Source organism: Ambystoma mexicanum, chromosome 11, assembly GCF_040938575.1.
Source record: "Ambystoma mexicanum isolate Mex_15411 chromosome 11, UKY_AmexF1_1, whole genome shotgun sequence".
Taxonomy (NCBI): domain Eukaryota; kingdom Metazoa; phylum Chordata; class Amphibia; order Caudata; family Ambystomatidae; genus Ambystoma; species Ambystoma mexicanum.
The window spans coordinates 1113474675-1113502342 of record NC_090934.1 but is presented as its reverse complement, the minus strand read 5'-3'; the positions used below and the strand labels follow the sequence as shown (position 1 = coordinate 1113502342).

Genomic DNA, 27668 nt, shown 5'->3' with positions numbered 1-27668 from the left:
CATTGAAACAAGTACTGAGTGCCTTTTGAAATTTCTGCATTGTTTAGTAGCTGATAATTAACATGAGCAAAATAAAGGCAATCACGATGGGCCAGCTAAATGCCCAGGTGTTTTTGTTGAAATTGTAATGTTTAAAGGTAGTACTTCCCTTTAACTACCTGGGCGTTCGCTATGATTAGAAAACGGAATTGGGAGACACAGGAGCAAATCACTTTGAATAAATGGAACTAATCTGTTTGTTGGGTTCTGATGAACCGAAGTCTGGGACCTTTCAATATGTGCGGTGGTGGTTGTAGCTGTAAACTCCTTCCTTATAAGCCTCTTTTCATTTCCCAAGAGAACTCCGACTGGATGCCTGCATCTTGAAATTGGGATGTTTCTCTTTTCGCTGATCGTATCATCTTCTTACCAATTGCATATTGGATAAGGGTATGGGTAAACAGGAGGCCACAGGTAACCAAGATACATGGAAAGATATTTTAGGCTTGAATGATTGTATGACGATCCGGTTGCTGGCCTGGGTGAACAACAATTTGTATGTATTGGGGATTTATAACTCTGAGTTTCACAGTATGATTACTAGGGATTCTCCTGGAGAAGTAAGGGAGAGATTATAACTTTCACGCTGGGCTGCAGGCCGTTAATCGCCATGTCCACCTCAGCTGCGGGGCATGAAAGTTATTCGCTTCCAAGGGTGTGTATAATTTTCTTTTTTTGTATTCTGATGGGAGATGTGCTCAGAGCGAGCACATCGGAATAAAAATAACAATCAAAGAACATGGCAGCCATAAATGTAGAAAGAGGACTGTGTCCCTTTTCAGATGACGGTGGACATTGGAAAGATGTTAAAAAATGGGCACCGTCATTCGAAAAGGGACTTAGTCCCGTTTCGATTTTTATGGCTGTGACCATTGACATTTTCTTTCTTCACTCTCGCGGGCGGTGAAGCAGACTCGCACCCCGTAAAGGCGGATTGTGATTGTTCAGACCTCCTTTCCCGGGTGCGAATATGGAATGTAAGAAGAGTGGCAATATTGGTTAACCCGCACAAATGCCTCTGCTATTCTGATTTCTTTTAATACAAAGGAGCTATGAAATCTTATGTGGCTTCAAGGGGGCCAGAAAGATTTTTATGTTGTTTAGATTGGGATAGCTCCCACTGGGCTATCTATCATCTAAGTGAGACCAGGTATCTAGGGCCAGGTTCTGCAAATGTGATAAAACAGCGGTACACTCTTACTCCTTTCTCTTATGCCTGTGTTATTGCAGATGGAGACTGAATGGGTGCCTATCCCTGTTTAGGTCCAACAATATTAACATGTATAAGGAGACCATGAAATAGTGCAGATCAACTAAATATGAGAGGGCGACTGAAGTGCTTGCCCGCTATCTCACTTCGTCTTGGCAAGAAAGAATAGCTCATGCGCCCTCGATTTAGGGGCCTTGCTAACACAGAGATTGAAAGAGCTGTAAGAAAGGGACTTGGGCTTGTTTTATGTAACTTATTGGTAATTTGTATTCCTTGCCTTTAATATGGTTAGCTCTTATTATATGGAGTGTGGTGTGATGAATCTGATGTCAATCACTCCTTTCCCCAGTGTAGCCTCTCCTCATGTGGCCAGGGGATGGCAGCCGCTACCTGATCCTGACCCCTGGGGGTGGCTATGTCAGAGAGGATCACATGAGGGGGAGGCGACCCCCAAGGGGGAGGAGAGGCATCATGAGATAAGACCTCCCTGTTAGGGATATTCCCTACATTCCTCATGCCATGATGGCATATTGTAGTAATCCCTTTTCATCAATTTGCCAAGTCTGCGGACAGTATCTTTCAATACCCATACTTTGTAAGTACTGAGACGAGGAAGAGGGATGGAGTAATGAAGAGAGCCAGAAACTGCAAGCCAGCCGAGCAGTCTAGTGTTTGGAAACAACGGCGAGAAACTGAGGAAGGCAGCATGAAGGCTCTCACCGAGACTGAGCACAGTGACCGAGCCGACGGAAGCACCATGTTGAATGCCTGCAGGCAGACAAAGCAGCCGAAAGCAGAGGAAAGTGGTGCAAAAGCCAACCGACCAACTGGATGCCCTCTGAGCCGGCGAATTGGAAAGGAGGAGGAAAAACCGACGTGAGGAGCATCCAAGCCACACAGTGAGCCCATAGATGGCGAGTGGGGAACTGCAGCACCTATGGGTGAATGCCATGTCGAGATTGAAGAAACGAACAGTGCTGAACAAGGGTCAAGGACCCACTTGTTTGAAGGTGAAGGGAAGCCAAATACGAACTTAGTTACTAAAAGGGCACTGGCCCTAATGTGGAGAGATATAAAGATATGGGTAAGAGGAAGAGAGAAAGCCTGGCAGCCTAGCGAATCAGTCTGTGGAAGATTGGGAGTGAACCAGGAGAAGATCATTCCTCCTAAGGCAAACCCAAGGGAGGAACATACATTCTGCAACTGTGACCAAGTCCTGGTAGGAGAGTATACCAGGCAAAGCCAAGTAAAATTGAGTGTGTGTAATGAACTGTGTTGCCGATTGGCCACTTATTACATCTGGCCCAATCCTGGGGAGCCGGTTGGCAGAGCGCCCCCCCAAAGGCCCACTCACAAGGCCTTCCTTTTCCTGTCTGGCTGTGGCCAGTGTGACGCCCGCCCCTCTTCAACGATTTGATATCTTCACACCTTAGCGCATCCGTTCTCTATCTGTGTATACTGCCATGTTCCAGCTGAAGCGCTACACACCAACAAGCAAATTCACCCAGGAAAGCGTAGCTGTCGGCATTCGAGTTCTGTCTCCTTACTTTGCTTATTCGCTGTTGTATTTAACATCTATGAACATTTTTTTTTACTTTGGGAGCGTAATGATGTTTTTACCAACTGCTTTACTTATTTTGCTTGCCTGCACACTTGAAGTAGCCCCTGCTATAGGAGGCAAGGCTTTTTCATATTGTGTACTTGCACCTTAACCCACAAACGTGTTCCTGCATCTAGTTAACTGTAAGAAGCACTTCTGTATCTAGCTCCTAGATAATGAAGGACCTGTTTCCTATTTGCAAATCACCTACCTTGACTTTAGCAGCTTGGTTCTGCAAATCTACTTGTAACATACCTAATCTGACTTTATGCAGCATTTTGATGTAAATGGGCATTACCATCAACCTACATAATAACGCACATTATCTTTGTCTCTTAGCCCAATGCTAAACATGTAACATACCTGCAACAACCATACTTTGTCACTTTGCTGTGTCATACATGTTTGCTTACATACCCGAAGCAGCCCCCTGTACCACAAGGCGAGGCTTTGCCAGAATGTGCACTCATACTTATTCTTGTCATTCGTGTTTGCTTACATACCTGATGTAGCCCGCCATACCATGAGGTGAGGCTTTGCTGGAGTGTGTTTTCAAGATATACCTTTATGCTCGTCACCCTCTGTGTAGTCTTGCACCATGTGGACTATGCTATCAAACTTACTGTAACTAGCTCATAGATGCCCCAGGACTTTGTGCGCTGCTATAAATGTAAAAATAGATAACTTGCAAAAGAGAATCCCAACGAAGATTCATGCCCATAGGATTTTGAGTTGCGTTGAAGGTGAAAGAGGACCTGGCAGGAGATTATGACCGGTATTCTGCGAGTCTGGGATCCGCACCCAACCCCATTATTCTTCAAATAAAGGTGTGTACTAATCACGATGAGTCCTCTGTGTCCGTGTCTCATTCCTATTTCTTCACAGTGGTTAACCTATCATATTTTGTGTGTATGTGTTTATGATTATATTGTGTTATGTTGTAGTGTCTTTGCACAATAAAGTGATGCTAGAGAGACAGAGGCCCAAATGTAGGGAAAAATTAGGAAAAGATAGGTGAAGGGATACAGAAGGGAGCCAGAAAGAAGGATACTAAATGAATAATAGACTTTGCCTGAGACAGTTGGACCAGGACGAAGGAGAATGACTATTACAAAGGAGAAGCACTGTGACAAAAGTTGATGGGCTATGGTGAAGGAAAAAGACTATGATGAAGGAGAAGGACTGACAAAGGAGAAGGAATGTGATGAACGAGAAGGACTGCATTGAAGTAGAAAGACTGATGGAGGAGACGGACTGTGACTAAGGAGAAGGGCTGTGATGGAGAACAACAAGAACTGTTGCAAATGACTGTGATGAAGGAGAAGGACTTTGACAAACGAGGAAGACCATGACTAAAGCAAAGGACTGTGACAATGGACTGATGAAAGAGAAGCACTGTGATAAAGAAGTACTGTCATAAAAGAGAAGGGCAAGGCCTATGTCAAAGAAGGACTGTGATGAAAGAGAATATCTGACATAGAAAAATGACAGTGTCCGTGACAATGAGAAGGGCTGTGACAAAGGACTGTGACAAAACAATGGACTTTGATGAAGGAGAAGGATTGTGACAAAGGACTGGTGAACTCAAAATAACAGGGCATGCTGTGTGGCACTTGAAAGATTCTGGGCGACATTGGAATGTCTAAGAATAAGAGAGCAGTATTTGAAAGTTATATGTGAACTGCATTCACAATTCTAAGCCTATGGATATTGTGGTTGGTGTTATAGACCAACACATGATGAAGTAGTCATTGACCTAATGAATGTAACAAATTGAAAGCTTGCAAAAACCAGTCGACATCTCCTTGGGACTATGCCCAAAAGAAATGTTAGCCTTTCCCTTGCAATGTTCTGTTAAAACATATTTGTTTTGGTTTATTGTGACAAGACCAGGGACCTGACCTTGTGAAGGGGGGATGGCCAGTTTGCACTAGAGACAGGGTGAGCGAATTGGAAGAGCCCCAGTCTCTGTCCCCTTCACATATGTCTGATTGCAATTGCCGAGTACAATCACCCCATTCCAACCTTCTCCTATGCTAGTCAGTGTTTCTCACTTCTGGTTCATGACTACCTAGCCCACAAGTCCTTGCAGTGAGCGAAGGGCTCTACAATCCACCATTGAGATATGTCTATGCACATCACGCTGGCAGAACATTGCTCAGAGCGGACTGGCAGTAAGGATGCTCATCTACCACATAATATCAAAACTAAAATTGTCTTTTGCTGCAGTGTACCATCATTACGAGACACAAGGGGTTCCCTTGTTTGAAAAAGGGGTGGGTTTAAACATTGGTTAATGGTTTCCCATCTTTGTAACCTGACTCATGGGGGTGAGGAAGGCAGAGATTAGCCTGGGGGAACCAGCTGAACATAAGAGCCAATGGCAGGGGGAGGAGGAGGGTAAAAAGGATCGGAAAGAATGGGATGGTTGGGTTGTTCAGGTGTTGTGGACCTAGAGACCAGGCGGAGGAAGGAGCCTCGAAGAGACATATAAAGAGCATGTGCAAGGTGAGGTATAGTTTGGTGAGAGAAAGTTGTACTTGGGTATAAGAGTGCGTGAATGGTGTGTTTAGGGGAGTGAGATTGAGTGTGAAAGGTGACAGAGTGGAAGGAGAGTGAGTATGGAGGAGGGGTGGAGTGTAGTGTAAAGTGGAGTGTTATGGGAGTGGAGAGTAGTGGAAATGGAGAAAAGTAGAGAGTAAAGTGGAGGATAGGGGTAAGGCATAGACATGAGGCGGAATAACACTGGTGGGACAGAGAGAGGAAATGAGAGGGAGAGAAATTGGAGAGTAGGAGGAAGAGATGGGAGGAGAGTAGAGGAAAGGGTAACAATGTACAGAACATAAGGGTAAGGAGTACAGGAGTATGAGATGGAGAATATCAAGTTGGATCTGGGCTGTTGGAAGACACCAGTTCCTGTTATTCTTATTGTGCGACACCCGGTTACAGTAAACTTTCAAGAGCCCGAAGGGAGTTGTGAGGAGCTCATGGTGACAAGTAAAACAGACACAAGTGATCATAGTTCAAGGATGTTTATTGAACAATGAATGCTGTGCGCAGATTGGCAAAACCTAATCTAAACCTAAATCTAAGATGGGAGCAAGCGTCGACCATCAAATGAAAAATAAGGCAGTTCTAGTGGTGTTTTGTCAAGATAAAAAGGGCCTATGCTAAGAAACCTATTGCCAAAACCTCACAACTAATACAAAAGGGGTGTGGGATAGTTCTCAGGAAAAGAAAGTGTTCTCAAATAATATGTCAGGAAACAGAGCCTATGTCCCCCTTCCCCACGTTTTGGACATGGGTTAAGATGGGAGCTTGAAGCACAGTAAAGTCTTGGGCTTCTCGAGCACGAGACAGCAGTTCCAATGGCAGCTCTCAGGACACACACTCAGGCTCTTCCCAGAACTAGAAAGAAATTCAGCTTTGAACTCTTGAGCTTTCAGTCATCAGGGCCTTCGATGGGCAAGTCTCATTTCACTTGTCGGGGACCTGACGTGTTCAAACAAAAAAACAAAAATTCCTTTAACACATGAAAAGTTGGTTTCTAATGATCACTGGGTGACGATTTCACCCTTGGATCTCCCTCTTCTAGGCGCTGACCTGTCTCAATTGTTTACCAAAAAGAAAATCAAAGTTGTTTTATTAAACAACTTTAGGTGATGGCTTTACCCCTGGATCTCCCTCGGTCGGGCTCAGACCCCTCTTCTCTTTATATTCTTCGGTGATGGCTTCACCCCTGGATCGGTCAGACTCGGACCCCTCTTGTGGGATCTCTCCACCCTCAATTTCTCAATGTCTTTTCTTGCATGACGGCTTTACCACTGGATCTCCCTCGGTCGGGCTCGGACCCCTCTTCACAATCGCAATTGTCCAATATTGTTGGGATTCACTTCCCTTTCTTTCACACTGCTTGTAGATCAAAGTCTTTCAATTTTACAGGGATTTTGCTTGGCCCTTTGCATGACCACTTTGACCTATTTCGCTGGCCCTCCTATGGCCTTCTGGTATCTGTAGTTTCTCTCACGTGGTGACGGTTTCCCTCCGCCGCTGGTCTCCCCTTCACACTTTTTAACAGTTCATTCAAAGTTCATCAGCTTTGGTTCAAAACTTGCCACTTTGCGATTCTTACTCAACACAGCACGGTTCTTATCGACACTCCCCTCGACTCACCGACTGTGATGGACCGCTTGTCTGTTGCCTCTCTGGAGTCAAGGCCAGTACCACGGGCGCAGGATTTTCCCTCGCACCTGCTTATCGGCATAGGTATGCCCTGTGTACCGTTGACATCTGCTGCAGGACACTTGCGCTATTGTTCGCAGTCTTAGGCTCTCTTCCACAAAAGATCTGCGGGTCTGGTACAAAAAATGGCAAGGTCACTTCTCTCCTCACCACCCTTTCGAGTCCTGCCGCCTTTCTCCTTCTCTTGAACTGCCGCGTGGTAGCCGTCTCGTGCTGTCTGCTGTGCTCGCCTTGCTTGTACTGTGCTCTCTTGCTCCACCTTTGGGGAAGGGAAAGGGACGTCAGGTGTTTGTGTGATTCTGATCAATTGCCTGACTTTGCCTGACCCTTGTATTGGGATATGTCAGGTAAACGGCTGGGGTGTTAGTCCGCTGTCCTTTGTGTTGTGCGAAAGTATTAGAGTTAGAAGGGGAGGGCAGTTGTTTGGAATGTCCTCCGCTGGAGGATGGGGCTAAGGTGTAACAGGAAGGAGATACTGTGTCTCACCCATCGGTGTCCCACTTCCACTCGCTGAGGACCCCCCATCCAGGTGATCCTCCCTCACTGATCCACCCCCAGGAACTGGATCCAATAGCGATGACCGTGTCCTGGCCACCTGGATGACAGATCCCCGGGGACTAGCTAGAGAGACACCTACAGGCTTCTCACCGAGTAAGCTAAATAATAATGTGGTAGGCTTTCGGCCCTCGACTCTAGCCAGCAAGATTTTACATAGTATGGGTTTCTAGAGACCATCTTGGTGATTAAAGAAGTCTGGGCTAGGGTGGAGAGAGAGATAAAAGAGGAAGAGCCCTTAGTTGGACCCCCTTCATTTCATTATTAAAACCCTTGAACCATATTTGAGAGTTGGTGTGTTCTTGAGGCCATCTGTGACACTATACTGACTCTTGGATAGCAGAATAAAAATGAACAGTTTACCTCATAATGTGTAGGGGTCAAAAAGATCATTAACATTGTTGTGTTTATCAAAAATAAAATCTTTTCTTTTACTTATTTAGTGGGCTAAGAATGATTGGGGTTTTCTATCCCTTTGTCACGACCCTCGCCCAAAACCCCCTCTGGCAAACCCATTGGCCGGGTGGAGTCAGGACTCGAGCCTCTAGAGCCTGGCATCCTCTTCAAAAGTCTCATGGGGCCAGTCCTGGCGCCTATGGCGCCAGGCTCATACACCATGAACAACAATGTGCTTGGGAACTACTTTATTGTATTGTCAGCCAACTTGGAGGCATCCACATAGCTTGGTTTCGAAGAACCAAGCTATGCGGTCTAGTGTTTTGGGTGTGGCAGGCCTGGAACTACTTTCCCTGGCACTACTTTACCTGGGCTATATAAACCACACCCTGACTGCAGAACATGCTTCGTGTTACTTTGCAGCTTGCAACGTGACGCTCACCGTGTCCAGCTATTCCCTCGAACCTCAGAGAAGCAGAACCTGCAAAGAGACAAAAGGAACATCATTAGCAGCAGCATCTTACCTGCAGTCTTCATCTTTAAACGCTCGCAGATACTGAGAACAGCTTCCTCGAATCTGCAAGCCTACCGGACAGAACGACCTGAAAGAGGAAGATAGAGGCACACTAAAGAAAGCTGTAGAGACATTTACAAATTAGGAACTGCTCAAAAGGTTTACCTGGCTGGTTGCCTCTCGGCTGGCACCACTCCGGACATTACACTCGCGCTGAAGAACACGACATACAAGGAAGGAAAACAGAGGTTAGCAAAGGCAAGATTTCGCAGCGCTGCACATAGCGCTTACTTACCACATCATGGCGCTCTTAATGCGCCATCATTTACCAGCGGGGCTCAACCAAGCCAGTTCGCCGCGCTGAAACTCTGCATACCTAAGGGAGAAAAAAGAGACATTTTAAACAAAGAAAGGCATGCAAGATAGCAACAAAACTAAAGAACAGCAATCAGACCTACCTGAACAATATCAAACGGCCGGCGTCAGTGAAGTAACTGGACCGCACTCGCCCATGAAAGACAACGCGCCCCTGCAAAGAAGGCAGGACGGAGAGCACGCCTAATTCTACCACAAGGTGAGGAGAGGGCGCCAGAGGGACTGAAAGCATATGGGGTAGAGGGAGGATACTTACCCCAGTCGGTCAGTCTTCAACTCAGTCCTCCTGTATTTTCAGGCAGAAGCGTCCCCGCAGACCACATCAGGGCAAAGCTGAGAAGCATACCAGCGCGTAACCCAGCTGGGTGGCGTCCCTGTGGATACCAGGTGAGCGTGACGCCCCTTTAGGGAAGCACTGCACACATTTGTTGCTCTAGGAAAAGAGTCAATAAAAGGAAGCAAAGAGTCATTTGGTATTTTAGGTTAGTTTAACTGGTGTGAGTTGGCCTTCCCCTGTTGGGAGCTGTAACCCAGATACAAGCGATAGCTGCAAAGCCGCCAGAGTCGACTAAACAAGGTTACAGCATTGGATAAACCCTTTCGCTGACAGATCATAATTACTACAACCAGACGAACAAACAAGTAGAGGGGAAAGAAAGTCCTACCCTGAAGAACCCCTAGGGCTAGAGGGATGGTAAGCCTCTTGTCCCATAACTCTTGGAGAAGCCCTAGGTAAAGCTACACATCTTGCCTTCGTAAAGCATCTAAATAACCCAGGCCAATAGGGGCAAAATACAGAACTTGCCCTAGTAGGCCTTTTAAGGCTACATCTTCTACTGAGGCTATACAACATCACGATTGTCTGGCAAGGCAAAGAGAAAGAAATATCCTTGGACACCTAAAAAATTAAACCTATAAAACTACTCTGTGAATGATAATTTCTTAGGCATGGTTGCTGCAGAAACATGCGTTTAAGGTTAGGGACTGAGCTATGGGCTTGGGGCTGCTGTTGCAATTAAAATAAGCCCTCACTTGGTTTACTTAAACTTCCTTTCTTACAATTTGTCTTTACTCAAGAGCATAGCTCAGGGGCAACGTACTTGCCTTGGAAGCAAGGCAACGCAGAGCAACACAGGTTCGATCCCCGGGTCCGCGCTTAGAAACCTCTGGGTATTAAGGGTGTTATAAATAACCAATTATATATATTTTATACATACGAACCTCCCTATTCTATTGTTTAGCTCATCTCCTAGGTCCAGCTGGAGTTTCTTACCATGCCCCAACTTTAGGACTTGTGAGGAAGTAATTCACAATCTGGGTAATTTCAAGCCACTAATACCTGACCATTCCAAGATATGCTTGAACAAGAGGTCAGTCCGATCCTGTAATTAGCGATTATTTTCACCTACTCTTAGCTGCCTTAATCCCCAGGGTACACCATCTTATGGTCAATGGTGGCTATTTTGTTGATATGGATACAAATGTGCCATGTTGAGTCCTATGATCTCAGAATAAAGCTGGTTATTCCTTACCTATTTGAATACAAAGGTTGAGTCCCTCTACCCTTGACCACAGTGAAATCATCTTTTCAGGTGCACCTAAGAACAGTTTAATTCTTGTGCAATTTTACGTCACCAATGTCATCTAAAACATGCACATTCAAAATAAGGAGTGCGGTGAAGAGGGTAGGGGTTTGAAGGTGAACCGAGAGGGAAATGTAAGGAAGGCATGGTATCAACAGTAAGACAGACACAAGTGACCACAGTTCAAGGGTGTTTATTGAACTTCAAAAAGGGTTTGAAAAACGCCTATCTAATCCTAGATCTACAGGTGGGAGCAAGCTACGAACATCAAATAATAACAACGCAGTCCTGGTGGTATCTTGTCAAAATAAAAGGGCCTATATCAATAACCCTATTGCCAATCCTTACCTCTAAATACAAATAGTGTGGGAAACAGCGTTACAAAAAAGAAAGAAGTGTTCACAAAAATATATGTCAGGATGTTCAGGCCATTGGCCTCCCTTCCCCACGTTTTCAGCCCGGGACAAGGCGGTACCCTCAAGCTTAGCACAGTCTCTGGCTTCTCTACCACGAGGATACAGTTCAAGAAATTAGCATAAGGGACCTTCTGTGCCCAAGTCTCTTTGCCTTTGAAAGTCTCTTCTTTCAGAAGGCCTGCTGCGACAAACAAACAATAAGTTATTTTCCTCTTAAGTATTCAATGTCTCTGGTGATTCACTATTCACTTCGGACCTCCCTCAGATCCTTGCAACACAATGATTGTAGGATATTCATGCATCCAATTTCTCATAGGATATTCTTTCTCGGGTGACTTACGGTTCGCCCCTCGATTCCCCCTTAGCAGGTCTCAGATCCCTCTAAACACAATGTTCAATTAGACTCCCTCCGCCGGGCTCGGACTCATTCCAATTTAACTTTTCAACACAAACTTGCTTTAACCAAAAAGCTCTCAGCTGATCTCCCTCCGCCGGGCTCAGACCAACTTCAATTTACTTTGTCATCAACATTCTTTACGCTATTAACATCAAAGACTTTCGATTATGCACTGGGTTTTGCTTGACCCGTTGCAGAACCACTTTGATTCACAATTCTTTGTCACTCTTTCGCCACCTTTCAGTTGGATACTTTAAAGAGACTTTCGAATGAGCACGCACACGGTGCCGAACCACTCCGTCTAAGGTATTGTATCTTGGCTTCAAAGTTCAATCACTCACCTGTTGTTCAATTTTACTTGCGTTGATTATCACATACGCTTAATGCACTGTTCGCTTCAGCGTTCGATATACAATGTTGCTGCTTGCACCCTTTGCTTCAACACAGACCGGTCTGGTATCAGTCTCCCCAACTCAACAGCTGTGCTGACTTCACTGGAGCTTCTTTGTTGTAGGAGCCAAGGACAGTATCACGTCAGCAAATGATTCTCCCCACCTCGACTATCGACGTGGGAGAGCCCGGGTACCTCCGACACACAATGCAGGATTCTTCAGCCTTGTTTCCTGGTCTCAAGTTTCCTAATCTCGAAGGCTCATGAAAGTAATGGTTCCTTGTCGAAAAGGTCAAGGACACTTCCCTCCTTGTGATCCCCTTCTGTTTTACCGTCCTTCGCCTTAAATTGCCATCTTGGTACTGCTGCTTCCTTGTGTGCCTTGCCGCGCTCAGAGTGTGCTCTTGTGCTCCGCCTTTTATCCATGTGGGGAAGTGTAATGGTCAGGTGTGTGTAATGGTCAGAAATTGCTTGACCATTGTATTGGGACATGTCAGGTATACGGCTCGAGTATTAGTCTGTTTTGTCTTATATCAAGCTGTTTGTGGGAAAGTGTGTTGGGAAAAGGGGGGAGGTGTTGAGTTCTTAAGTATCCTAGCTGATGCGATTGGGGTAAAGGTGTTGAAGGGAAGGCAATACCGTGTCTCGCCATCCGGTGACCTATTCCCCGTAGACCCCTCACCCAGGTGATCCTCCCACACTGGTCTACCCCCAGGAACTGGATTCAAAAGCGATGGCTGTGTCCTGACCACCTGGATGACAGATCCCTGGGGACTAGGGGGTGAGACACCTTCAGGTTTCTCACAGAAAGGAAGTGCTATATCTATGTTATGAACAGGAAAAAGAGCTAGCTATTTATGTGGTAGCACTAAGGAGAATGCAAGGTCTGAAGATGTCTTCAATGAAAGCTTTGAGAAGTTTATTGTGCTTTTGTAAGGCGCTTATACAGCCAAGTAAATTGTAAAGGCGCTTGTACTTCAAGTAAATTGTGTTTCAAAGTTGGGGATGAAGAGGGACAAAGGCAAGTGGAAAGAGATTGAAAGGGTAATGAATTCGGAAGAGAAACTGAAGCATGGTGTTGGGGAAGGGCCCCCGTTATATAATGATATAGGGAAAAAGAAATTGGATGCTATGTTGGAATTTTGATGATTTAACCTCATGATTTAATTAATGTTTATATGTCATTTAAATATATATACTTTGAAATATCTGAAGATGAAATTGCAGAGATCAAATCTCATCAATTTGTCTGGATTTAGCTGCTTTCTGTTCCACATCTGTTTCTTTGTTAATATTTCATCAACGCAAATCTAAAACCCAGGTGTGTTGTTGCTTTCCTTCAGCAAGACCTTCAATTCTTATTCATTTACTGTATGTATCACCGCCTTATTATTTAACTCGAAATCCAATACATGCTCCATAGTTGGCCCTATTTGTTCCACAGGCCTAGTGGTGGCAAACATTCTGCTTTCTGATGAATGCTAACTCCCCTTTCCACAACCTTGTTAAATTCTTGTGCGAGGCAGAGGATGTACTCTGGTACTTCTGAAAGGCTTCATAGGCAACTGGCCCACTCAACTTATCATGTGGAATTGGTCTATTAGTAAGGCTCCTGATGATCCTATCGGCTCTCCATTCCATCTCACCTGCTGGGATTAGTCAGTACCTTTGAGTATTACTGAATCAAGAGGAAACAAAAATAAATGTTTCATAGCTTGTTTTTTTTCCATCCTTCATTCATATCCAGAAATTCTTCTTTACTTCAAATATAGACCGGGCAAGGGAAATCTTCTGAAAACTGTAATTAAAAAATAGTATAGCAAGAGGAGTTTTACATAAAATAACATTTGAAAGCCTGTTGACCGAAAGGACTATTATACAATGCCAGCTATAAATGAACTTCATGTATAATTTCTTGTCGCAAGCGTTCTAAAAGGTGCTATTTCATGCTTAAATAAAACATGTCCGAATCCTCTTGCAGGAGTAACAAAATTCAAGCTACTAGCCAGGCATAAAATGTCACTCGCCCCCTCAGCTCTCCCATGCAGACAGCACGCTGTTTCTTACTTGCCAAGAGTCAATTATCTCTAGCCATTGGCTAGTGGCGAGTGAACATTTTGAGGACTGTGTATTGAATTGCAATATTAATCTTGGAAGAAATAAAGCCATTCAGTGTCCGGAGTTCTGTGGAGTGCTCACAGAATAGTTCTGAAAGAGTGGCTGCATGAACAGCCCAACCGTCCCCAAGACGCAGACGAAAATAAATATCCAGAGGAAGAGACGATCAACCACCATGGCCACATACTTCCAGTCTTCAACCACCTGGAAGAAAAGAAATAAACTTTCAGACAAGATGCTTTTATCATGCAAGCAAGGTAGCTGGGTATTATGGGACGGGTTTCAGAGTGAATCAGATACATTGAACAGCTTTTTATTATGAAACATACAATCATGCAAAATAAACAACAGTCACTTAATGAAAAGAGCTATGCAGTAATGCATAGATGACTGGAAATTGAGCAGTGCCAAAAGGTTTGAACAGTCCACCTCATCTCTTCCCATGGGTTTGGATGAGCGGACATAGCCTTAAATGTCAACAGATGCCTCCAGTGTTGAGGTGCGTAACATTGGGAGGTTAGATGTAAAAATGGCGAAACAGTGTATTTCACTGGGATATGTCATCAGTTATAAATATGTAGGACAACCTGATCCATGGCCATATCCATGTTAGGTAATTGGAAATGAAATGTTGCTGGAAGTACCAAGGTTCAATGATATGGGCATTCGCTAGCGCTCGTTAAGTGTGGTGTTAAATCTGTGTTAGCATGTGTTTCTATAATGCCTAAGATTTATAAGCTTCTGGTCCATCTATCATGACCGCAATATAAATGGGCTCCTTTATCAGAGGAGACCCAGCCGATTCGGCATCCAGTGAAATTAGATGCACACCAGAGGAGTACTTATGCAATGCACATTATTTGATTCTTCCTTACAAAAGTTGATCATTCATATTATATAAGCCCAGTCTTGAAAAGGACCAGTACATGGTCGAAACATGTGTCGGTATAGAGATAGAATGAGTATATTCACTGATCATAATAAAAACTCTTTAACCTAACGTATAGATTTTTGTTAATTTGTTTAGAGAACAATCATGGCTAGATCTGCTAGATCTGCTCATTCATAACTAGACAATCCAAATTGAGAACAACTTTAGACCATATAAACAAGCTACTGTCCAGGTTGTATAACTCGTATACTACTTGATGATAGGTTGTGGGCTGGGCCTATATACACCTGCCCAATCAGTAGTCCACCGATTATTCCAGTTCCTATGCGCAGTTGAACTGAGTTTGCCCCATAATATTTTCCATTGACTTTCAATAAACGTTCTCCCACAGCCATTCCCTGGTCCAAGCCACTCCAGCACTTCACCAAGGGATTTCACTCCAGGAGCAAGCTACAAGCAGAGACTTACCCCATCGACAATTTGTTTGCTCATGGCAACTGCTCCTAATTAGATACTGGACTAAAAACCTTTGAAGTCTGGTAGCAAGATGATTTCTTATAATTAGTATGACGTTTTTACAGTTTTGGGCTTTCATTTAGCAAGCAATTGCATACTGGGAGTTATACTCGCCATTAACTTCAGTTGAACAAATTGAACCTAATCCCGAGTACCAGCGATTTGTAAAGGAAAGTGCTGACGAAAAATAAAGGGTTACAGATAGATTTCAGGTTTGTGCACAACCTTGATACTATTTCTTTTTCTACTGCATGATACAGAACATATTGGCCCTCATTACAAGTTTGCTGGTCCTGGGGCAAAATGCCAGTAAAAGTACTGGTAATTCCGCGACCAGACCTTTTTTCCCAGACCAGCAAACTACAGGTTTCCAAGTGGGGGAGCCCTGATTTACCCGCAGCCAAGACCTGGAGGGAAATCGGGCCCCACCAGCAAAAAACAGCCGTTATTTCCAGCACCAGTATTACCATGGAATTGGGATTTACCGCCCTTTCAGCTACCTGTAATATCTTGGTAATTCTGGGATATCAGGCTGCGGAAACGGTAGGTCAGTTTGCTGGTATGCAGCCAGAATCACCGGCAGGAGACCTGCCAACTTGTAATGAGGGCCATTTTGTTTTGTTTTTTGCTTCTTTTATTTTTGGTTTTCTAGTCTTTCCTTTACAATGACGGCAGTGGTTTGGAACCTCCATTTTATGACACAGTTTTTGCGTGTACCTGGAATTCCTGCACACGCATTTTATCTCTAAATATACAGTGAGTTTGTTGAGTTAAGCATTGCAACTGTAGATTTAATTAACCATAAAAGTGTTTTCGGCATAAGGGGAGGCCTCCTCCCGAGGCTGTTTGAGATAAGATGATGCAAATGGCGGATCGTTGACTCCCTCACAGGCTGATTCTCCAGCAGAGACTACCTGATATCTACGACAGTGAAAGTGCATATTTTGCCCCATGTCCAGTACGCTTGGCAAGACCTCCCCCTTTGAGATGAAACTTGCTCAGTGAGGCTCCTGAAGAATGTTTAGGCAGCTTCTCAAACTGATCCAAAACGTAGAACAAACATTTGAAAATGTATGGGCTCTTTACCTGGCGTAAAATCAGGTTCATCTCAACATTGGGAGATAAGAGGATGGAATAGCTTGATACATTTCCAGAGCATTGGAAATTAAATTGATTGTTATCTTCCCCATATATAAGAATGGTCCCAGAGATCTACCTATGTCCTATAGGTCATCTTCCCTGCTTAATTCTCAGTTTAAGATCTTTGGCAGTTTTTTTGTCAAAATTGCAATTTTAATATGATATTATAGTTTATTTATATAGTGCCTATAAACAATGTGTTTCAAAGCGCTTCAAGGCAAGTAAGGGAACAAGGGGAAATACAATGATATTCTTACAGGCCAAGAACACTAAGCATGTGAAATTAACTATCGTACTCGACCTGGCGACATTTCAGATAGTGCAAGAGCTAAGACATAGATAAGGAAGGGAGGGGGAGAGTGGGAATGAAATGCAAACACACAGGCTACTACTGATGACATTTCTGGTAGAGCCGGAGTAAAAGAAAAGGTGAGGGAGAGGGGTGCAGAAAGGGAGGGGAGGAACAAAATAAGTGACTATCGTACTAGGCCTGACAACATTTCAGATAGTGCTGGAGGGGGAGGCAAGTAAGGGGATGGGGGGAGGAGATGGATAAGGTTGCTATCATACTAGGTCCAGGGACAATTCTGATAGTAAGTTGCTTAGAAGAAAGTAAGGGGAGGAGATAGGAAAATGGAGAGGAGGAGCGATCAGAGAGTAAGCAGTCGAAAAGAGGGGAGATCGAATACAATTGCAGAAGTCAGTAGTAACACATAATGTTGCAAGCTAGGATACAAGATGGGAACAGCATGATTCGGTGCCACCATGAGTACAAGATGCAAAGCAAGTCCGGCATGAGAATTGAGAAAGGGTGACGCACCATGAATCAATGAAGTCCATAAAAGTCAAATCCAGCATTGGCCACAAGATGGTGATGGTGAAACCGGCAGGAGGGGGAGGGAGAACAGGGTAGAAGAATCAAGCAAAACAGGCAACACCTGTGTGCAAGAAGGGAGGGGGGCACAAGGGAACATCACAGGGGGACCAGAGGGGGTCATGATGGCCTGTGGGGACAGAGGAAGTAAACACATGGGTCATGCTTACCTGCTGTCTGAGCAGGTGGTTGGGCCCTGGGTCCGAACAGGTCTAAACAGGAATTGCCCTTTTCTTTGTCAGCCCTTTGCGAGAGACGCCCTTGATCTAAGAGTTAAGAGCAGGAAGGAAGAGGCAGGAATAAGAAGGTGGGTGGTGCTTAGGCCTGGTGACCTAGATCCACTTGCACCTGCTCCCCATCTGCAAAGGATAAGAGGCTGGAGGGCTCCTTAAGTAGGGAAAAAGAGCGGCAACCAGGAAGGCACCATGTGGGCGGGGCTTGATAAGTGGGGAAAAAGCGGCAACTGGAAGGCGCCATGTGGGCAGGGCTTAGTCCAGGTGACCGAGATCCACTTGCACCTGCTTCCCGTTGGGTAGATAACAAACATCTTCTCTCTAAATTCCAATTGATTTTAGGGATGGCCTGGGAACCAATGAGCAATCTTTGAATTTATATTTGGTAGTGGTGAATTTGATCTTTTTGAAGAGGGAGAGGATCTAGCTCGTCTTTATGGATTTGAAGACCGCTTTTGATAGAGTAAATAGGGATTTGCTCTGGCATTGACTTAGGAAATATAACTGCCCGGCCGATCTCTTTATATTGATTCTCATTCATTGTAATCTTCAAACCTATGTTAAAAGTGGTAGAAATGGGCATTGCACAGAATGGTTCCCAGTAGAGCTGGATGTTAGGCAGGGGTGTATAATGGCCCTGATTCTGTTATCCTTATCTATTAATTGGCTTGTGTATAAACTTGAAGCTTGCCAAACTGATTTTCCTCATTTTGGCAACCTATCTGTGCCCATTCTTGCCTATTCGAATGGCATGGTCTTGATAGCGAGGATGCTGCATAGTCTGCAAAAACTAATAGACCCTTACTCTGAATGTATGAGCAGTCTGGAAGTAGAAGTTAACGTGGCCAAATCGGATGTGATGGTTTGCGAACCCCCTTTTTCTTCTAAGTGGGATGGATCCTTTCCCTCTTTTTTTGCAAATGGGATCAAACAAAATTTTGTTCACTCTTTTTGATTACCCAAGTATGACTTTTACCATCTCGTCGTTCTGCTTAATAAATTACTGTAGCAATAGAGCAAACTGCATGGCGAGGGCCATTGGTGGAATTCACTGTTTTGTAAAACCTTACAGATCTTCTCCAATTAAGATATGTTAAAGATCATGCCAAAGCTATTGCTACTGCCAGATATGGTATGGGCCTCTAGGGATTTGGTCATCTGTTGCAGTTACCAGTTGGCGAAAATAAGTTTTTGAAACAACTGTTGGGTTTGCCACACTCTGCTGCCAACTTTGCTGTTCATCAGGAATTAGGGCTTAAATAGGACAAGCTGAAATTTGAGCATTTTGTTTATGGTTACAAATTTGGGGAAATCCTAAAGTTGCTCTTTCTCAACAAATTATTTCTTGGTTGCAAAAATATTTTGCCTATGTCAAGAAACTATTATTAATGGCACTCTGATTGCCAATCCTGTGTTATTAAATAAAAATGAGTTAAAAGTATACTGCAATAGATTTCAGGCAAAATCGAGTTCTTAGGGGGAAGATTTAGAATTAAGGAAAACAGAATTCACCAACATTTTTTGTTATCCTCAAATTCCCCCGTACATCTATTTGCTATTTACGCCAAATGAGCGCTGTCCAATTACTAGAGTGCGTTTTAACTTACCTCCTTTAAATTCTGTTATGGCAACCTGGGTTTTGGGCGATCCAGTGAATGTCACATGTGCACTGCGTAATAACGGTCTGGGCGATCTCTTCCTTTTCTTATTTGTTTGCCCAATGTATGACCGTGTCCGTAAAATGCACCATATTAACTGTATTATGCAATTTGAACTTTCATCAGTGCAGGCCTGCAATGCTGATTATTCTTCTTGCTGATACTCTGATTTCCTGGACGTTAGTGACTTATCTGGGATCAGCATTAGCAACAAGGAGAAGGGGCATCTACAGAATTCTTAAATGTATGATTTACATGGAAGGCCTTTTTAATCCTTTTAGCTTTAAATTGCCTATTTGGATGTTTTTGATAGGATCTGTAATTATTTTTATACAAGATTGTGATGTTGATTTTATTGTGTATATTGATGATTTTATGGTATTTTCTTACTGAAATAAATCGTTTGACTGACTGACATTTGATTATCTGGATGTGAGGCTCAATAACGCTGGTGCCTAGTAAGATCAGATCTGTAAAAAATGTCTGATCGTAGCCAAGCACGGAGGAGCAGTAAAAAGTAAATGTGCATTTTGGTTGAAAGATCAATGAGGTGGTTGCTGCTGTAGCTTACAGTGCTGAATTATGGGGAGCAAGGAATATTACATATTTGGGACTGGAAGAATGGAAGTTTCTGCAGAATGCACTCAAATATGATGGTCATCAAGGTCTAGCACTAAATGTGAAGCTTAAATTGCTCTTATAGGGGTAAAGATTTGATCCTCCCCTCGGCATTCTAATGATAGGACAGCTCTGATTGATCTATTAGCAGTGCCACAGACTAAACAACTACAATGGTTCCAATTGGTAAGGACCTTGCCCCAGGTAATTATCGCCTCCATAAAAGTGTCTGTGAAGCTTGCATTTGAGTAGTGTTCAGCTAGATCATCAATGCATGATGGTAATCATGCTACCCTACTTCCATGCTACTTGTTAAATAAGGAATCAATGGAGTAAGATGGTTAACTCCATTACATTGATTTGGTATTTATTTTCTCGAACCCTGTACATCTAGTTATAAATGGGTATACTGCAGTTAGCACAGCTTTCCTCTTTCAACTCAAGGGTACCTCGGAGGGTTCTTCACTAAGTGGGGAGGTAATGTTCTGGTTTAAAGTGGTGATTTTAAAGTTGTTCATTAATTTTTGGTCAGGTCCTTAACTGGTGTCATTCAGGGACCAGCGATTTTTTTCCAAGCCAATATGGGAGAGGGGCAGCTGAGTTGTTGATTGGCTGAGTTTGGAACCTGGGCACTCAGCCAGAGTTCCAAACTGCCTTTCGTTAGCAATTGTCAAACAGGAAGGTCCTGTTTCCAGTGGTTCCAGTGCAATTCAGGCCTGTACTGTGAAGATGCCAGAAAATAAACTCAGGAGTAGGTTGCAGGTTTTATGGTTTTGTGGGAGTGAGGAGAAACATGGTGGGAGACTCAGCTCAATTCAGGAGCCGTTTACTCTAAACTGTAATTTTATTGTAAATATAAAGTACATCAAAATAAGAAGAGTTTAAATGCTTGCCCGATGTGTAACCCAACGCCTGTAAAGAATCTGCAACGTACAAAGTAAAAACTTCATGGTTTCCTTCTGAGCCAGTGCGCATGTGTCTAGCGAGAAACAATTTTCTGTGATTGTTTTCTAGCGTGTGTGTCCTGAAGGATAGTGTTTTCTCTCCCGAACTGCCAGTGCACATGTGTGCAAGGAGAGGTATCTTCTCAATCACGCCAGCATGCATGCCCGAGAAGTGTTCTTCAGAGTACTTAACCCCTGTTTCAAATTGTTAGCATGCATGTGAGAAAGAAAGGTGTCTAAATATATAAAATACCAGTACACATGTTATCTATGTTTATTTCATTGACTCAGCGCATGATTACGAAGAAGAGTGTCTTTGTCTAGATAGTGTGAGAAACCTGAAGGTGTCTCCCCTGCTAGTCCCCGGGGATCTGTCATCCAGGTGGCAGGACACGGCCATCGCTTATGGATCCAGTTCCTGGGGGTGGACGAGTGCGGGAGGATCACCTGGATGAGGGGTCTTCGGGGAATCGAAGTGGAATACCTTATGGCGAGACGTGGTATCGCCTTCCCTATAACACCTTTTCCCCATCCTACCAGGTAGGATACCTAGGAACTCAACCCCCCCCCTCCCTCCCCAACACAAACACTTTCTCACGGACAGTTCACTGTGAACGAAAACAGACGAACACCAGAGCTGTATACCTGACATGTCCCAATACAATGGTCCGGCAAGGTCAGGCAATTATTGATCATTACACACACCTGATTTCCATCACACATCCCCACACGGAGAAAGTACAATCTGAGCAAGGCAAAGCACACGAGGAAACAGGAGTTCCAAGATGGCTGTTTAATATAAGGAGAAAGACGGCAAGACCAGAGAGGGTTGCAAGAAGGGAAGTGCCCTTGACCTTTTCAGACCATTACCTTTGTGAACCTTAGAAAATAAGAAGCCTAAGAACGGGGATTAAAGCTGAACAAATCTATATTGTGTGCCGGAGGTACCCAGGGCTCTCCCGCGTTGATAACCAAAGCATGGAGGAGCGTGTGCCACTGTGGTACTGTTCTTGGCTCCTACAACAACGCACAGCCGCTGAGTCAGAGACCAATACCAGACCAGCCTGTGTTAGAACCAAGATTTCGAGCTGCAACATTGTATGAAGAAATCTAAAGAGAACAGTGTGTGAAACGTATGTGACGAGCGACGTGAATACAGTTGAAAACCAGAGGAACTTTGGAGGTCAAGAAAGATACCATAGACAGGGTTGTCTGGCGCCATGTGGTTGCTCATTCGAAGGTCTCTGTTAGGTATACAACTGGTTGGTAACCACCAGAAGGGAATTTGAGAACGATGTGGTCCTGCAACGGGTCAAGCTAAACCCTGTGCACATTCAAGTCTTTGATAATGTAATGCAAATTAAAATTGGACGGAGCCCGGCTGAGGGAGACTAATTGTATAAGAGGAAGGATCTGAGCCCAGCTAAGGAAAATCCGGGGTGAACTGTGAGTCACCCGAGAGAGAATATTCTCTGAACATTGTAAAAAGGGGTGTCTGAGCCCGGAAGAGGGGGATACACAATGACGACAGTGATCTTAAAGGGATCTGATCCCTGCTGAGGGGGATCCAGCGTGAATCGCCTGAATTGAATAGAGGAAAAGAACTTGTGTTTTTGTTTTGTACATCAGTCCCTCTGAATCAAGAGACTTTTGAGAAATCAAGAGACTTTGGCACAGAAGGCCCTAATGCTGGCAATGGAACTGTATCCTCGTGCCGTAGAAGCCAGAGTGTGTGCTTTGCTCGAGTGAAGGGCCTTGTCCCATGATGAAAACGTGAGGAAGGGGGGCCAATGGCCTGAACGTCCTGCCATATCATTTTGTAAACACATATTTCTTTTTCATGAACACTACCCCACACTATTTATATTTAGCGGTAAGGATTGGCAATAGTTTTTTTTAGTATATGCCCTTTTATTTTAACAAGACTCCACTGGGACTGCATTATTATTTTTTGATGGTCGTAGCTTGCTCCCTTTTGTAGATTTAGGCTTGGATAGGTGCTTAGCACACCCTTGTTTGAAGTTCAATGAACACTCTTAAACTGTGGTCATTTGTGTCTGTGTTACTATTGATACCATGCCTTCCTTACATGTGGTGTCAGGAGTTGGATGTGACTCAATTGAAACAAATTGGGGAACCCTACACTTCCAGAAGCTTAGTCATAGAGCCTCCAAACCCTTGATTGCCACGAAAGAATCAATAGGCTTTGATATCTGTAGCAGTATAGAGGACAATATGCCTCATGAGAAAAGAGGAATAATTCCAACAGAATTAGTTTTGATACCCCCTCCTGGGTGTAATATAAGATTGGCCCCAAAAATCTGGCCTAGCTTGGAAGTTTGGTATAAACATTCTAGCAGGTGTCATCGATCCCGACTTCCGGGGAGACGTAAAGGTTTGCTTACAGAACCATAGTGAAATCCCATTTGAAATGCATTGTGGGGACAACATTGCCCAAGGGATTCTTGAAAAGGCTTTAATTTCCTTGTTTTAAAGAAAGTGAACCAGAAGAAACAGAGAGGGACCTTGAGCTTTGGGAAAGCTGATGAAACATCTATGACTGAAGAGAAAAAGGAAGAAGAGCCTACCATCTATCCTGACCTGACCTTTGCCTAGAGAAATGACCTAGCCCTCGCTGAGGCTTTCTTACAAACAATTCAAGAAGGAGAAGGTGTACAGAAGGGAAGTCCTTTTTTCTTTTTAAAGGAAGGATTGCTATATAGAAAAGAAACATCCACAGAAGGCTTAAGTAAAACTCTGTAATCCCCCAAACCCACAGGAAGATCGCACTATGGATTGCGCATTCCCATCTGACTGGGGGACACTTGGGACAATCCAAAACCCAGGCACATATCAGTAGGAAGGTGTACTGGCCAGGATCCATGCTGATATAAAAACCTTTATTCAGACGTTTGAAATAAGTCAGAAAACCAGTACTCGCATCCCGTTACCTGCCCCTCTGAATCTTTTACCAATCATAGAAGTCCCTTTTTCAAGAATTGAGATGGACATCATTGGACCTTTAGAAATGTCTAGATTGGGAAACAAATATGTCCTTGTGATTATCGACTACGCGACCAGATATCCCAAGGCATTCCTTATGTGGAACAACAGCACCCAGCAAATTCTAAAGCACCTCCTACCATATTTGTCCACGGTTGGCTTTCCTAAGGAAATCCTGACGGATCAAGGATCACATTTTATGCGCAAACTCATGGGCGAATTCAAGGAGCAGCTCCATAGTACCACAGTGCGGACTTCAGTGTACCATCCCCAAAAAGATGGGTTGGTAGAGTGATTCAATAAAACGCTTACAATTATCCTAAGAAAATTGGTAGATAAGGACGGGAAGGACTGGGACGGTATGATCCCCTGGGCACGATCTGCAGTAAGAAAAACACCTCGGGCGTCTACTGGATTTTCTTCTTTTCAACTACATTATGGTAGAGAACCTAGAGATGTCCTGGACATGCTCCGGGAGACCTGGGGAGAAAGAGAAGAGGCACCCATTACCCTTTCACAAACTGTTCCCATATTGCGAGAGCATATGAGACTTGTTCAAAATCTAGTCTATACTCGTATGTAAAAGGCCCAAATCCAACAAAGGTCCACCTATGACAAAAAGTCGAAATTAAGATTGTTGTCCGTAGGACAAAAAGTATTGCTCCTCTTGCCTACCTTAGAAAACAAGCGTCTCTAAGTGGCATGGGCCATCTGAAATACTGGAATGCACAGCAACTTATAAGGTTGCACGACCTGATTGGAAACAGAAGGTCCATCTATATAACATAAATCTCTTAAAAGAGTGGAAGGAAAACCCATCTGCCACCAATGCCATAATATTTATCCTGTTTGGTGCCAGAAGAAATAGACAACTTTGAATGAATTCCTCAAGAGCTGTCTAATCAACAAGAAGATTTAAAATATCTAATTATATAGTTTTCCGATGTATTCTCAGGGAAACCAGGAAGAGTGAAAGGCACCTATCACTACATTAGAACACCCGAGGGAAAAGTGGTTCATCTGAAATGATGTAGACTCCCGGAAGCCCGTAAACAGATAGTGGCTGAGGAAGTGAATTAAATGTTAAGAGCAAATATTATCAAACCCTCTCCAAGCCCATGGTCCTCCCTTACCATATTGGTCGCCAAACCTGAACATTTCTGGAAGTTTTGCATAGATTTCTGTCAAGTTAGTGCCATTTCCGACTTCGATGGCTATCCCATGCCACTCATCGATGACCTAATTGATAAACTCGTAAACGCCACTTTTCTATCCCCCTAGACTTAAAAAAAGGGTATTGGCGGGACCCAGTGTATGGACTTGATAAGGAAAAGACAACTGTTCCAGTTCAAAGTCCTCCCTTTCGGCTTACACAGGGCTCCAGCCACTTTCCAACGACTTATGGGCCAAATATTACAGCCCTACTCTGATTCTGTGGAGCTTATATTGACGATATCGTCATTCATAGTCAAACTTGGGAAGACCATCTTTTCCATCTCTTTATTATGGAAGCCCTCAGAGAAGCTGGCCTAACTGCCAATCCATCCAAATGCAGACTGGCCCAGTCAGCCATGTTCTACCTCGACTTCTTTGTAGGAAATGGTAGTGTGCAACCTCAACATGAGAAAGTGAAGGCTGTACTACATACACCTACACCTAAAACTAAAAGAGATCTCCGAGCATTCGTAGGGTTAATCGGTTATTACTGTAGGTTTATCCCAAAATTCTCAGACGGAACAGCTAGGCTGACAGACAAATAAAAGAATGCTGAACCCCAGAAAATTCATTGGAATGACAAAGATGATGTTATGATGCCTACCCCCGGGGACCCAGACGAAGTCCAGCAACCCCGGAAGCAGGCATCAAGTTATTCCAAGCAAGCCCAACAACCCCTGCTAGAGGCTATTTGGGTGCAGTCCTGGCGTCTATGGCGCCAGGCTCATATGGAGAGTCAGTCCTGGCGCCACATGCGCCAGGCTCATAGATTAAAACGTAGCTGATGCGGACCATGCTGCAAACTTACCTGATGTAGACCATGCTGCAAGAGCTCCAAGCCAAAAGAGGCTTGGAAGGGACTACTTTACCTAGGGACTATTTTTTACTCTGGGTGGGGCTGGGGAGGACTACTTTCCTGGGACTACTTTGGAGGCTATTTAAACCACGTCCGAAGAGCAGCACACGCTTCGCGTTATTCTGCATCCAGCAGCGTAACGCTCACCGTGCCTGCAAGTCTGCATCCAGTCTTCTGCCATGCCCGCCTGGAGCTCCTAGAAAAAGGGAGAAAGAAGGAGAAAAGGTTAGAACAAGCAATACCTTTTGATCCTTACCTGAATTCCCGATCCATCGCGCCATCGAGCTGGACGAAAGAAGTTATTTTATGCGCGTTGCCTCGCCTGCTGCAGCGCCGCGCTGAACTCGCCGGCATTCGCAGCATCTTCACATTCCACCGCATCCTTCTGCATGTTCCCGCTGCACTCCGGCACCTAAGGGGAAGACGAGAACAGCAAGGTGAGCCAAGGGAATACACAGAGGCAATATAGTTACCCCCCCGTAGACTTACCTGATTTTACCACCGGGGGTACTATTCCTCTTCACGGGTCGGCGCCGCTTCCACTGCATCCTCACCGAACCCCGGCCCCTAAGCGGAAACAAAAGGACAGCAAGGTGAAACAAAGGGACAAACAAGGGGAAACCTCCTCACCACAATAGACTTACCTGATTTTACCGCCGGAGGCATTATTCCCCGAGGCTTCATACTTTCTCTCCGCGCCTGAATAAGGGAGAAAGCAACAGGTTACATATTGACCTTGTTCTATCGAACTGCGTTGGATAATACAAATCCTTACCTGAATATTACCGGTTGCCACGAGGAACTCTTCGCTAGGGTCAAGCTGCAACCTGCAAGGAATCGGACAAGAGTGAAAGTCAGACATTTGAACTCTTACGAACTACATACTTACGGCGTCTTGCCGGGAATCTCAGAGTCAATATTGTTCCGGAACTCACCAATTCCTTCGAGCCAGTGAAGCAACTGGTTATCTACGCGCCCCTGCGCTCAATGCAGGATGGAGAGATCATCTTTCCAAACCATCAGGTGAGACTATAAGAGGGGACATCAAAGGTGATCAGTGGGGAGAACAGCGGGAAGGGGGGGGGGGGTAACGCTCAACTCCACGGGTGGTTAATCCCTTTCTCCATTTGCAGAAGAATATTCCTACGGGCCAAGCAAACAAAGCTAGGTGGGCCAGTCCAGTCCGTCATCTCGACACTGCGTGTCACATTGGTGGAGACCGCAGCTGTCCAATGGGAGCCAGGTGAGCCTAACAGAATGCGAAGCCTACCCACAAATACCCACCCGGGCGTTATGGATACCTCAGAAACTGACCAATTGGCCCAATTACTAGGAGAACTGAGGGCTGAAGTGCATTCTGCCCGTCAAGAAACCAATGCTCTTAGGAGAGAACTGATTTTGTCAAAGGAGCGAACTAATGACCTTGCTAGGCAACTACTGCAAAGCCAGGCTGGACAAGCACCCCTACCAGGTCCCGGGGGAAATCAAGCTCCTGTGTCATCGAGTAACCCTGTGCAAATAACCCTACCAGGAAATATTCCATTAGCTCCACCCGAACGCTTTGCCGGAGATCCCAAAAGGTTTGCTGTGTTTATGAACCAATGCCGCTTGCACTTTTTATGCAGACCTGGAGCCTTCCCAAACGATCAAGCCAAGGTAGCCTTCGTATTGTCATATCTCAGCGGCAGTGCAGCTGATTGGTCAATTCCACTAGTTACTCAGGATGACCCAATTCTTCGGGATTTTCAGGGCTTTCAAATGAGCATGGAAAGACTATTTGCCCGGCACTCCCAAGGACAGGCCCTGGATAGCGAACTTTTGTCCCTACGACAGGGTAACCAGGACCTTCTATCCTACATCGCAACCTTTAATAGGTTGGTAGT

At 44.5% G+C, this 27668-nt stretch overlaps 1 protein-coding gene and 1 long non-coding RNA gene across 3 annotated transcripts in view; one reads left to right on the top strand and one right to left on the bottom strand.

The window, feature by feature from the left end:
* LOC138504168 (uncharacterized) overlaps positions 1-27668 on the top strand; it is a 241397-nt gene that overhangs the window by 95665 nt on the left and 118064 nt on the right. The window lies entirely within an intron of this gene.
* CHRNB4 (cholinergic receptor nicotinic beta 4 subunit) overlaps positions 10692-27668 on the bottom strand; it is a 602031-nt gene continuing 585054 nt past the window's right edge. For both annotated transcript variants that reach the window (XM_069624421.1, XM_069624422.1), the window contains exon 6: positions 10692-14040. In XM_069624421.1, coding sequence (XP_069480522.1) covers positions 13888-14040 — 153 coding nt within the window. In that variant the 3' untranslated portion in view covers positions 10692-13887. The remainder of the gene's footprint in view (positions 14041-27668) is intronic.